Source organism: Artemia sp. Qi Xiang Cuo, chromosome 4 (assembly GCF_049724085.1).
Source record: "Artemia sp. Qi Xiang Cuo chromosome 4, ASM4972408v1, whole genome shotgun sequence".
Lineage (NCBI taxonomy): Eukaryota > Metazoa > Arthropoda > Branchiopoda > Anostraca > Artemiidae > Artemia > Artemia sp. Qi Xiang Cuo.
In genome coordinates this window covers 19,681,534-19,695,799 of record NC_142797.1, presented here as the reverse complement: position 1 = coordinate 19,695,799, position 14,266 = coordinate 19,681,534, and the positions used below count along the sequence as shown (strand labels likewise).

The 14,266-nt window shown below is 36.8% G+C and overlaps 1 protein-coding gene across 1 annotated transcript; it reads right to left on the bottom strand.

The window, feature by feature from the left end:
- Window positions 1-1,072: 1,072 nt before the first annotated feature.
- On the bottom strand, window positions 1,073-2,300 carry LOC148952859 (TBC1 domain family member 15-like). Its single transcript, XM_089087801.1, has one exon. It carries the CDS (start codon window positions 2,252-2,254, stop codon window positions 1,073-1,075), a length of 1,182 nt encoding a protein of 393 aa, XP_088943927.1. The 5' UTR covers window positions 2,255-2,300.
- Between the last annotated feature and the right edge of the window lie 11,966 nt (window positions 2,301-14,266).

Below are 14,266 nucleotides of genomic sequence, written 5' to 3'. Positions count from 1 at the left end.
AGACGTTTTCAGGGGGGATTTTTTATGGTAGTGGGGGGGGTCAGTGGTTATGTGGGAGGATCTTTCCATGGATGAAATTTTCATGGGGGAAAGGATATTGTTATGAAAGGGGTGCCGGATTTTTCAGCGTTATTTAAAAAGACGATCAGAAATTGAATAAAAAAAAGTGTTTTTCAACTGAAAGTAAGGAGCAATATCAAAACTTAAAACGAACAGAAATTATTACGTATATGATTGGATTCACACCCTAGTCAATACCTCGCTCTTTACGCTAAAGATTTTTTAGTACTTTCATAAGAGCTATTTATTCTAATTAACGGCCTTTGTGATTAAGGGGTCATTTTTAAAATTGGAACAAAATCCCAACCTTCGCGTAAATAGCTAAATATTCACTAGGGGGGGGGGGCACCCCCTAATTTACATATAAAAAATATACGACTATAAAAGTTTGTTGTGTTTGTTTGAAGTTTGTTGTAAGGAGCGGCATTAAAACTTAAACGAACAGAAATTATTCCGTATATGAAAGGGCATGTCCCCTCCTCACCGCCTCGCTCTTTACGCTAAAGTTAGAATCTTTCTCAAAACTCTATTTTTTAAACAATAAAAAACTTTAGCGTAAAGAGCGAGGCGTTGAGAAGGGGTACTATATATATATATATATATATATATATATATATATATATATATATATATATATATATATATATATATATATATATATATATATATATATATATATATATATATATATATATATATATATATATATATATATATTACCGGGAGCTTGGTGGCCTCACCACCGGGCCCCGGCACTCGGTCGGCAGGCTTCTATATATAGATTCTCACCGTCGCTAGTCTTCTAAACGCAAACAATATTATTCAGGTGGTGGGACAAAACTTTTTCTTCCAACGATTTATCTAGTGCGTACTTTTGATGATAATGGATTTATGGGCTACGATTGTATTTCCTAACGCCTGAATTTCCAGATGTGACATTGAAAATACTTGTAAGTATTAGCGCTGCTAACATTTATAGCTATCGACCTGCAAATAATACGAAGGAATGACCTTACGTCATTCCAAGGATCATATATAACTTACCATCACTATCACTTTCATCGCTTTCGTCACTTTTGTCTTCACAAACTGAAAGATTAAGTATATCCTGAATCTCACAAGGAACTGAAGGATTAGAAAGAAAATCTCTGTAATAGTTTCTCGCCTTCTTTAATAGTTCATCAATATCCATGCTCCCGGTGAGGCGGTTGAAGTACTGCAAAATATCAAACTCATCTAATTTTTGATTCATAATGTTTGATTTTTCCGTATTAAAAATGGCAAGGGCAAAAAGTAAATCAAAATTTCTTGGAAGAGACCGTGGAGGTATCTTTTTCCCTTGTGCTGGAATACACGCAAAGAAACAATCCCATAGTCGTAGAATTTCCTCAAAAGCAAATTCACGTTGAAACAGCACCATCAAATGCTGATGATAAAATTTGAAATCACCACATTTATTTGAGTTAAGATATTCATAAAATTGAGGATCTGTGAACTTCAACAGTTTAGCTAAATCTTTCAAACGTCTGATGTGATGAAATTCCTCTAAATCAAAATTATTCCTCCAGACCGTCATAACTCGACTAAAACACCAAAAAGCCGCCGTTTCATCTTCAATTATCTTTAATATAACGCTAACTAAGTCCGCCATGCCTTGATAATAGCCAAAGCTATAGTCATACATTAAATGGGTCATTAAAATATTGCAAGAGGTCTTCGCCATGTCATCATTGTCCCAGAGTCGTCGTAAATCAGTCTTTATCACGGTTTTATATTTATCATACGAAGATAGTTTCTTCTCTGCTTGTTCATCCAAGGAAAGCCATAGTTTCTTTAGCTCCAAATATTCTTCACTGCGTTCTTTGCGACGCTCATCACGCTCAACACTGGTTGCATTAAAAAAATCGTAGCCTAAAAAGAATTCCCAAGCTTGTCTTCTGCAATCATTTTCTAATCCTCTTTTGTAAATTTCAAATCTTAAAGCAAGAGAATCTTCTTCTGATGTTCCTACGTCGGAAAAATAATTTTCAAATTCTTCTTTACTGACGGGTGGCTTAACTAACTCTTGAGACTCACAATCAGAAGGAACTGTGTCCAGCTGTTCACTTTCTTCTTTACCTCTTCTCGCCAATCTACGGATCTGATTAGGTATTTTGATTATAATATTTTTTAAGCGGTAAAAAAGACGACACATATCTTATTATTTGCTTCATTCCTATTTTATCATGCTGGCGCTATCCAATCAGCGCAGTTTTCACATTCATAAAAAAATTTTAACTTGCATATTTTGTATTTTTAACTAGGCCTATGTTTTTCATAAAATAATGAATAATTTTTTGCATCTTAAAGCCCGTTGACGTTTTGCCATTATCTTTGAGTCTCACTGCTTTGTTAGAAATACAATGCAAGCCAGTCTCCGTGCTGAGAAGAGAAGCTTCATTTGGTATAGAAAACATTAGCGCACTACATATTATCCATGGAACCTTTTTGCTTATTTCACACCTAGGTTTGCTCATGCAGATGATTTTCAATACTTGTATGATACCGTTGTCTTTTTGCATTTATGATGTCACTCCTATCATGGTTGCAGCGGCAGCTGCAACCTAGTAAAGAGCGAACTACAGCCCATAGTAATCAAAAGTTAAAAAACGCGTTTTGAAAAAAAATGCCTAGTGAAAAAAATCGCCATCTGACACTGACTCAGGAATGTTAACTATCATTTTGGTTCGTCTTAAAAGTAAAAGTTTATTGTGAAAAGAAATTTATGGTGATTTCGAAAAAAAGCCTAAGACCCCTCGAAAATGGCGAAAACTAGCCCCCCCCCCCTCCCCCCAAAGTCATCCAATCAAAATTTTGAGATAGCCATTTTGTTCAACATAGTTCAAAGATCTGATATCTATGGTTTTAGTGATGATATGACCCTCCATAGTCCCTGGGGAAAGGGTTGTATGCTGTATTGGTATCTGACGATATCACGCGTATCTGTTTGGGCGTATTGTTATTGGGTGTTTTGGTATTCTCATTTTTTAGTAGCTCATATAAAAATTATTGCACATATATACGTCCTTCCTTTCTATAAATTCTACCATCAGCAAGTTCCAAATCATGGTTGCAGCGGTAGCTGCAACCTAGTAAATAGGGAACCACAAACTTTAGCAACCAAAAGTTAAAAACCGCGTTTAGAAAAAGGCTCCTAGTGAAAAAAATGCCATCTGGCACTGATCCAGGAATGGTGACTATTATTTCGGTTTGTCTTAAAAGTAAAAGTTTATTGCCAAAAGAAACTTATGGTGATTTAAAAAAAAAAGCCTGAAACCCCTCGAAAATGGCGTCAGATCAAAATGAAAAGTGTGCCATTGGAATCAGCATGGTCGAAAACCTTTCACAGGGAAATTACAGCCTCCCACCTTGAGCAACAAAGAAAACCATTTTTTTGCAACGGTAGCACCGATCTGTCTCCTGTTTTTTATTCTTCTTTTTTTCTAGCAGGGCTAGGGGATGACCAGAGCATCATAGAAAGATGTGTAATAGCTCATTCAAAAGGGAATTAAATTTGTAAGCGCCTTTTTTAAGTGACCAAAAAGATTGGAGGCAACTAGCCCCCCCTCCCTACAGGCCTCCTTCCCCAAAGTCATCCAGTCAACATTTGGAGATAGCCATTTTGTTCATCATAGTTCAATGGTCCAATATCTATGGTTTTAGTAATGATATGACCCCTTGATAGTCCTACTCCCCTCCCCACTAAAAATAGGGGCGTAATTTTGTCTTTTTATGCCATCAGAACACTACCGTGCATGTTCTGTCATCATTCATAGAGGATCTCGAGAACAATGAACACATTTGAAATTTACATCACTGAATATGGGCACGTGAATGTACATATTTCTACATTTTTGTTCTGCAAATGCTTCTAAAACGGTTTTAAAGTCTATTTTCATTGTGTCCTCACTTTTAATCAACATAATTGCTTAACTATTTAGTCTATCCTGATTATTGTTGATGTCACGTATTTTTTTTAATGGTTTTTGCCTGGAAAATGATCTCTCTCCAGAAGCAACGCTTACTGGCATTGTTAAGAACATTTCTGTTGGGACCTTTGGCCCCTTTTGTTTCAGAAAAATGCCTTTTTATAAATTTAACTTCATTTATGTTAAATATCTAAACCCCAGGAAAGCTTTTATTACGATGTCTAAAGAATCCACTAATTAGCGAGTGTCTGAAAAAGCCAGTTGAGTGATGACTCATACTGCTTAAATCTAGAGTTTGAAAAGCTTCAAAGGATGCTGGGAGTTTGATATGATTCGGCCATTCATCGGCTTTGGTCAGAGGCGCTTGCGCAAGCGCGCGTCTTGAAGAGTATTGTTCAAGTGTAGTATTTTTGTCTTTAGTTCTGTTTTAGAGTTCTTTTTATACCGCGTGATTGTTAATACATTAAGATTTTTCTATGTACTCTTAATTTTTCAGCTTAGGTCGAATCTAAAAGAGTTGGTTAGAAAACCTTATCCATAAACTTTGGCTTTGAATTTGGCCATAGACCATCCGATCACGTTAGTATACAGAACAGTTGGAGTACCCGTGGATATCCCACCAATTTGGGACCAAAGAGGGATCTTCCCCCTCCAGTAAGTGGTATAGCAACTCTTTGCGCCGTTTTTGCCTTTAAAAGTGGTGACCCCGCACGATAAACCATCCAATAAGTGGTGGCAGCGCCACACCCCCCACAATAAGTGGTGGCAGCAAGAACAGGAATTATTAACAGCGTTGATAATAAAAGAATTCCACGTTTTCGAAGAGACGATTAATTTGGCCTAGAAAGTAGCCTATTGTGGTGACATATAAAAAGACAAAATTACGCATTTAATTAATAGAATTATGAAAGTCTATAATGGGCTTTGGGCCTTGTTAGACAAAAATAAAAAAGAATAACGTGAAATTAATGAGTTGAGTTTAAAGTGGGGGAATCTCCGTATTTAAAAGTATTACAGGGTTTAAGGACAGATAAGAAAACGTTGAAAGTTGGGTTATTATTTGAGTGAATTGGCGGACTTAGAGATAATCTTCAGTGACGAAGATTATAAGAGTATTGAGGACGGCAAATTAGGAGAATTTGTCAGTTTGTGCGCACATTGAAAAAGGAAGGTGGGAGGCACTTGTCCTATTGAGTAATCTGCCCAGGAGGAGATTATATTTGGAATACAGTATCCAGTATCCAGGGAGGATACGTGATTTGTTTTACAGGGTAGTTCCCCTGTTTGAGTTTAGTCCAGCTAATTCACTAGTGGAATATTCGCGCGGTTTTCCTGATTAATTTCTCGTCCAACCCCTGTTAATTCGTTTTTCGGAGATATAATTCACTCGCGTAAAACTGCTTGTTGTGAAACAAGTCGTTATTCCCTAATGAAGTCTAGACATTACGGCTATTTGAAAAATTGTTGAATCTCATTACACGGAGCTGATAATTCACAATAGTAATTGCGTACCATAATTTTTGCGTGACAGTTTTTGAACTTACCAAGATTGACTAATTGAATAAGAGATAATATAATCGGAAAGAAGTATACGCGGTAAAATGAGGGGGTACAAAGTAAACAAGGAAGAAATAATATTTGAAAAAACAAGACAAACTCATCCCTCAGAGGTTGTGCCAAATGAAGGGGAGTTGCGGGATAGAGATAGTACAGATAGGGAACAAAGGAATTCAGAAAAGGAATTGAGAAGAAATAATGACATGGAATTTTGAAATTATGTCGGACAGAGATAAGATTAACTCAATATCGAGAAGGGCGAGTGAAGCCCATAGAAAAAGTAGGAAAATAGAAAGAAAGGCTAATATGGAGGCCTTTGAGAGAGAGCACCAAGAATATGAGGGAAAAATGCAGGCTGAGAAAGATGAAATTATAAAGAATAGAAAACAGGACGAAAGGGCTAGAATAGCCTATAAAGAAAGAGACAATACGGTTAGAGAACGAACAGATTCAGAAAATAAATTAAGAAGAAATAAGGACAGACGGAATCAGAGTAGTCCGAATAGAAGGAGCAGTGTTAAATCGAGATCCAGCAAGGGCTCGCGAAGGAGTACTCAAATAGATACGACACAACAATTATTAAATTTCATGGAGAAAGAAAGAGAGAAAGATAGACAAGAAAGAGAACGAAAGGAAGAGGCTGATAGGATAGCCAGAGAAAAAAGGAGGAGGCAGACAGAGAGGAAAGAAAATACATAATGGAAATGATTGCAGGGAGAAATTACCAAACATTAAACACTTTTACGAGAAAATATACAACTCCATTAACTACGCGGGGAGGTGGACCGGCCCATAAAACAAATGGGAAGGCTGTGCCACCCTGTCGGAAAAACGAAATACGTAATACTCGGGTTCAGCATGTTGATAATCCACAAAAATAGGATGCGGAAATAAATAGACAAAAAAATATTGAAAATAAGACGCACGAAATTGATTTTTCAGGAAAATTTGCAAATAATAGAAAACTTGAAAACACGTTTAATGAATATGAGACGCTAACAAGTATAGGCCAAAATGAAACACCGATAGTACCAGAGAAAAAGGAGACACAATTTATTGTACGCGCTTTTCCTCGGAAAATTCGAGAAATTTTTGTAGAATATGAAAAACCAAATGTCGGAGTACAGTTCCCATTTGATGATGAAATAATTGTTTCTGCGGTAAGAATAAAGAAGACTAAAAGAGAGAAAAAAGATATTAAACGGAGATACAATGAAGAAATGCAGTCAAGGATGAACACTGGAGTCCAATTCAGATTTCGTGACTATTTATTTAATGCTACTACAAAACAAAAGAAAACTAAGAGAGAGAAAAGAGATATTAAACGAAGCTACAATGAAATTATGCAGTCAAAGATAGTGGACACTGGAGTCCAAATTAGATATAACGGTGATTTATTATTTTGCGTGAATGACAGAATTGAGAAAAGTAGAGACGAAAAGAGGAATGCAAAGAAGAGACAAAATTTGGAGATTCAGTCTGCAGTGGCGAAAAACAAAAAAATGTTGGATGGTCTGTGTCTTGAAAACGTAGATAATCAGGGGAGGAAAAGGTCAAATACCCAGGGGGAATAAAACGACATGGTTACAAAAGAGAGATGAATGACCTACAACGGGTTGAGGGAAAGTTGGGAGATATTGAAGGTCGAGTCGGATTGGAAAAATTTGGAAACGAATCTGAGATTAGTATTATCAACCCAAAAGATGTGTCGATCCTTTGTGAGGGGGAGGAATCCCTTGGGGGAGATCCCCTGCGGGAAGTCGCGAAAGATAGCCCTTTTCCTCAATGCAAAACTGGCGGACAAGTTGTGATCCCTTCACAGAAGCCTTGTCTTTCCAGTCTTCAATATTATTTTCATCCCTCATCGCCGAGCATTATTCATTCTATTATATTAGAGCATGGGACCCAGAAAAAAGCGATTCATGGTTCGCTAAAAATTTTACTTAATTTCTCGGTACCCCTATCGTTTTCAGATGCCTGTGTATTTTCGGCCTTATATTATTTGAAATTATGCCAAGGGGCAATTTACTTTTTGATTGAGATGTGGGGTTGTTTCCACAGATGGAAATTAAGAGGCTAGTGCAGCCACTTTTTCACGATGGCTGACATCATTGAAAGTGCCAGAAACTGATTCTCTGCTCCTCTCAAATGTAAATTCGTGAGAGCAAGAAAATTTTTGTTTTTAATTTGTGCTGTGCACAATGAATTCCTACGAATCTTGGGGACTTGGATTTTCAAAACCAAATGCGCATGTTAGACGATCTAGACCATGGTGGTCCTACAGCAGAGACGTGTCGAGGACGACCGATCCAGAGCCAAGCAGAGGAAGCACAGGCATTGGTAGAAGAGAAGATACAAGTTTAATGATTTTGAGTTTAATGTTATTTATTTTATATTTTTTGTGCTCTGACCCATGGCGTCTTGGCGGTCATTTTTCTTAGGAGGGAGGTGTTGGGACCTTTGGCCCCTTTTGTTTCAGAAAAATGCCTTTTTATAAATTTAACTTCATTTATGTTAAATATCTAAACCCCAGGAAAGCTTTTATTACGATGTCTAAAGAATCCACTAATTAGCGAGTGTCTGAAAAAGCCAGTTGAGTGATGACTCATACTGCTTAAATCTAGAGTTTGAAAAGCTTCAAAGGATGCTGGGAGTTTGATTTTATTCGGCCATTCATCGCATTTGGTCAGAGGTGCGCGCGCAAGCGCGCGTCTTGAAGAGTATTGTTCAAGTGTAGTATTTTTGTCTTTAGTTCCGTTTTAGAGTTCTTTTTATACCACGTGATTGTTAATACAGTAAGATTTTTCTATGTACTCTTTTAATTTTTCTGCTTAGGTCGAATATAAAAGAGTTGGTTAGAAAACCTTATCGATAAACTTTGGCTTTAAATGCGGCCATAGACCATCCGATCACGTTAGTATACGGAACCGTAGGAGTAACCGTGGAAATCCCACTAATTTGGGGCCAAAGAGGGATCTTCCCCCTCCAGTAAGTGGCATAGCAACTCTTTGCGCCATTTTTGCCTTTAAAAGTGGTGACCCCGCACGATAAACCTCCAATAAGTGGTACCAGCGCCACACCCCCTCCAATAATTTCACAATTTTGAAAACCAATTGTTCATTTAGAGGGCAGCGCGGGGTCCGCCTGGACCCAATCGCCCTTTATCCGGCTCTGTCAAAATGATGCACAGGAAGTGCTTTGTGCCTAATACCTTTGCTCAATCATGAGTTATAAGAGTTTATAGATTTGATAATCTATTTCTCAAATTTAGGGACAATTCTTCTTATGGATTAATCATGGTTGCAGCGTGATTAAGTAAAGAACGAACCACGGCCCATAGTAACCAAAAATTAAATAACGTGTCTAGAATAAAAACTGCCTAGTGAAAAAAAATTGCCATCTGGCACTGATTCAGGAATAGTAACTATTATTTTGGTTTGTATTAAAAATAAGAGTTTATTAGAAAAAGAAATTTATGGTCATTTTGAAAAAAAAGCCTTAACCCCCTCGAAATGGCGTCAGATCAAAATGAAAATTGTATCATTGGAATCAGCATAGTCGAAAACCTTATTGAAGGAAATCACAGTCCACCACCTTGAAAAACAAGAAAATCACTTTTGTATGTGTAGCACTGATCTGTCTCCCTTTTTTTCCGTTTTTTTTTTTTTTTTTTCAGGGCTAGTGGTTTACCAGAACATCTTAGAGAGATGCTTAATGGCTCATTCAAAAGTTGTTTCACACATCTACTTGCTTTTTAATTCCATCATCTGCAAGTGCCATATGGCTCCTTCTGTGCCATTCCTCAAGGGGTGGTGCTGGCGGGCTACAAAAACATCGTAGACAGATGTTTAATAGCTCAAATAAAAGCTATTTCTCATATCTACGTTTTATTTATGAATCCCACCACCTGCAACTGCCAAATGGCACTATTGATGCCATGTCTTAAGTGGAAAAGCTAAGGGCTAGTGGGCTGCCAGAACTTCTTAGGGAGATGTTTAATGGTTGGTTTGAAAGCTATTGCTCATATCTACGTCCTTTTATTCAGTTCTGCCATCTGTAAGGGCTAAATAGCACAAAAAACTGCACCTTTTGTGCCACTTCTTAAGTTGAAAGGCTTCGAAGTATAAAACGATACCATTGTAATAATGTTGGTCCAAAACCCTTAGTTGAAGATTTACAAGGAACCCTCACCGTATACTCCCCCTCCCAGCCCCCTTAGTAAGTCTCATTAGTCCGTTGGGAGAATTCACTATGAACTATTCAAGACGGTCAGAATCAAAAGTCAAAAAACATGATTAGGAAAAAACTGCCCGATGGAAACGAATTGCCATCCAACACTAATTGAGGAATGGTAACTATTATCTTGGTTCGCCTTAGAAGTAAAAGTTTATTACGAAAAGAAATTTATGGTGATTTCGAAAAGCGTGAAACCCCTCGAAATTGGCGTCAGATCAAAATGAAAAGTGTCTCATTGGAATCAGCATGGTCGAAAACCTTGAAAAGGGAAATTAAAGTCCCCCTCCTTGAACAACAAGGAAAATCACTTTTTTGCATTGGTAGCACTGATCTGTCTCCCTTTTTTCTTCTTTTTTTTTCCAGGCATAGTGGGTTACCAGAACATCATACAGAGATACTTAATTACTTCTTTAAAAGGTATTCATCATATCTACGTGCTTTTTTATAAATTCCGCTATCTGCAAGTGCCACAGGGCACTAAAATTGGCACTATTTGTGCCATTTCTCAAGGGTTGGGGCTGTTGGGGTACCAGAACATTTCAGACTGAATATTTAACAGCTAATATATTTCACGTCTACGTTCTTCCTGTAAATTCCACCATCTGCAAGTGTCAAATAGCACTTTTGGCGGCATGTTTAAAGGGCTAAAGCTGGAGCCCGTGGGCTATAATAACTTTTTACAGAGGTGTTTAATGGCTCATTTTAAATTTGTTACTCATATCTACGAGCTTTCATCAATTCTACCATCGGTAAGTGCTATAACACTAAAAACAGCACTTTTTGTGCCACTTCTTAAGTGGAAAAACTTGGGAGCATAAAACGGTATCATCAAAATAATTATGTTCCAAAACTCTTCACTGGAGTTTTAAAAGAAGCTCTCCCATTTACCCACCCCCCTCCCATCCCCATTCATAAGTTTCATAAGTTGTCTGCTCACCAGGAAGCTACTGCAACATTAGCAGGCTACTACACCATCGTAGAGAGATGTTTGATTGCTCATTCAAAAGCTATTGCTCATATCTCCTAGGTTTTTACAAATTCTACCAATTATTAGATTTCTATGTTAGCTAGTTCCTTGGTAGAATTTATAATGAAATTTTTGTCTTTAACATCCCCAAAAAGATCGTATAGACAATTCAATCCCGTCAAAAATTTATCCCGGACAATTACCCTTAACATCTCCACACGTAAGATTGGATCGACAAAGAGAAAGTTAAAATAAATAAAAAGAACTCCCCAAACAGATCGTCTAGACAATTCAATCCCGTCAAAAATTTATCCCGGACAATTACCCTTAACATCTCCACACGTAAGATTGGATCGACAAAGAGAAAGTTAAAATAAATAAAAAGAATTTTGTTTAGGAATTCTGGCAAATCCTTCCAGTGTAAAATTTCCCTTCAAAATTTCATCCCCCGGAAACCTTCTTCATGAAAAGTTCTCCCTGCGGAAAATCCTTCTACAGAAAATTCAATCCTTTACCCGAAAAAAGTATGCATACTTCCCAGTAGCACATATTATACGTAAACAATGGGCAAATTTTGTAGTTTCAAGACCTTTCCCCAGGGGCTGTGGGAGGTCAAATTAACACCAAAGACAACCAAAGACAACCATATATTAACACCAAAGACGAGGTTCATGTCAGCCGACATGAACCTCGCAAAATGATTTAAGAGATCGAAGAAAAAGAAATTCACCGAATGACAAATATTTGGATGTATGAAATTGAATCTTCCGATCTTCTATGTTCCTTAAAAAAGTAATAACCACGTGATATTCCTTTATTTCCTTGTAGAAAAACGTGCTATAAAGACTAACTAATTGATGATGAAGGAATACACAATGAGAAGACAATTCCATCATGGCCAAGACCGCTGTGATTTTACCTGTAGCTGCATTTCTGTTTTCAGTGCCTAAACTTTTATTGTTTTGTAAGGTATGGATAACAAACTTTTTATTGTAAACTGAAAGTTTTTCGTAACTTTCGAGATTCTCTGCAGTATTCTATAGAAGTGTCATATCTTCCCTAGATCGGTGATGATTAGAAATTATACAAAAAAAAATAAGTTTTCAATTGAAAGTAAAGATATACATTAAAACTTAAAACAAACAGAAATTATTTCGTGTAAATAAAAAGATCATGCAAGTGTTGTTTCTACATTACATTTTAATAAAAAAAACAAAACGAGCAAAAATCATGGTTGCAGCGGTAGCTGACGGTACCATTGCAATAATTATGGTCCAAAGCCCTTAACTGGAGGTTTATAAAACCCCTCACATATAATCCCCCTCCAGACCCTCTTAGTAAGTTTCATAAATCGCCTACTCATCTTAAAAATAAAAGATTATTGCGAAAAAAAACAACTAAAACTAAGACTTTTCAACTAAAATCTACCAAAAAATAAGCTTGAATGATCAACAATTTTGAATTGAACCTTCAAACTTCACTCTACGATGGAGCCTGTGTGCTAGTTCTAACGGCGGTAATTGAGGGGAAGGGACGTCCTTGCGCCCTTAGTTTTTTGCTCCTGTCTAGGTTTTGAAAAACACCATTTTTTGGTCACATCCTAGGAAAATGTACTTTTTTCATTTAAAAAAATGGGGAAAACAGCCGAAAGTGTACTTTATGGGAATGTGCTATCAAGTCAAATTTACAAAAAGCGATTAGGTATAAATATAAGCTTTTAAATGAACCCTCAAACAGCTCTCTTCTGTTACAGTAGCCTTCTAGTTTCTGCTAGTCAGTAGGTGATTTATAAAGTCCTGTCTTCATTATGGTTTTTTCAGGTGAAGTCAGCCGAGTAAAAACAGCTTTTTGCTAATCGAAAAACAAACGTTCCTGAAAAACATGTATTGTTTTCCGAATTATAGATAATGAACTTTGTGTTATAGACAAAGTTTAGCCTTCATTCATGGAGGTCCCAGGGACTTCTTGCTGTCCGGTTCTAAGCCGGCTTAAGCACTTCGGTGTACACTTGAGAAGATATGTGATCCCCGTCCTGCACTGGTATCCGGGATCATTGCTTTTCCTGAGGCGAAAAAAATTTCAATGTTTTAAAGAACATGAAAATTGGAACTTGGAATGTTTTGACATTAAAAAATGACTATCGTATTGAAATTTTGACTGACGAATTCAGACGATTCGAAATGGACTTTTTAGAAGTGTCAGAAACTCATATACCAGGGACAGGAAGCATAAAATTAGATGATAAGTAATTTGTTAATTCTGGCAAGAGGGGTGTAGTACAGAGAAATTAAGTAGGGCTGACAATGAATAAGGAAGCTACTAAGTCTTGTTTATGTTGGGACAGTGTTAATAATAGAATACTAATTGCCCATTTTATGACTAGAAAGTTCAGGGTATCAGTTATAGTAGTATACGCACCTGTAGAACCGACTGATGGAGATACTAGTGACTCAGATGAATTTTACTTACAGTTACAGGAGCAAATAGACAAGGTCCCAGGTAGAAATATGATATTATTACTGGGAGATTTTAACGCCCAGGTTGGTAGAAATAAGGATAGATGGTATCCCAGCTTAGGTAAATTTGGTGTAGGAAAAGAAAACAGTAACGGATACAGACTTTTGCAATTTTGCAGGTATAACAATCTAGTTATAACCAATACGGTGTTTGGTCATAAAATGGCTCATAAACTAACATGGTATTCACGTGATGGTAAGACAGCAAACCTTATTGATTATGCTATAGTAAACCGAAGACTGGCAGGATCAATGCAAGATACTAGAGTATATAGGAGTGCTGTTATTGATGTTAAAAGTAAAGATCACCATCTAGTAGTGTCAAGGGTTAATTTAAAGCTGAAATATTGGAAGGGTAATTACCTCCCGGGAAGTTATGATGTTAATAGACTCCAGGATGAGAATTTGAGAGAAACTTTCCAAGAAAAGTTGAATACTAAACTTGAGAGTTTAAAATTTGATAATGTGGAAAATGGTTGAAATCATTTTAGAAAAATAATTTGCGAACTTGCTGAAGGTATATTAGGGAAGAAAGACAGAACTGCAGCTAAGAATATTACTGAAAAGGCTTTATGTTTAATAGAAAGGAGAAAGGACTTGTACAAGAATTATCTGAGTGATAGATACCATGAAAACAAAAGAAATGTAAAGAAAGTGGAGAAAGCATTTAAATATGAACTAAGGAGGTGTGAAGTGGAGGCCATGGATAAAATTGCCGAGGATTTAGAAGATGCAGCTAGACGGCATAATAGTAAAATATTGTACTGGCACGTTAACAAATTGAGAGGTAGTAGTCAACCCGGATTTGTCCCAGTTAAAGATAGGAATGGGGTGGCTATTAGCGATAAGGAAAAAGCTAAAGAGAGATGGGCCGAACATTTTGAGAATTTGCTTAACCGAGATAGAGTTGCAGGAAAAAATATAGAGGAAAATAAAAAAATTGTGATACCTTGGATGTGAAG

Excerpts from the sequence above, each read along its gene's own strand:
- LOC148952859 (XM_089087801.1), bottom strand. The coding sequence starts at position 2,254 with ATGTGTCGTCTTTTTTACCGCTTAAAAAATATTATAATCAAAATACCT.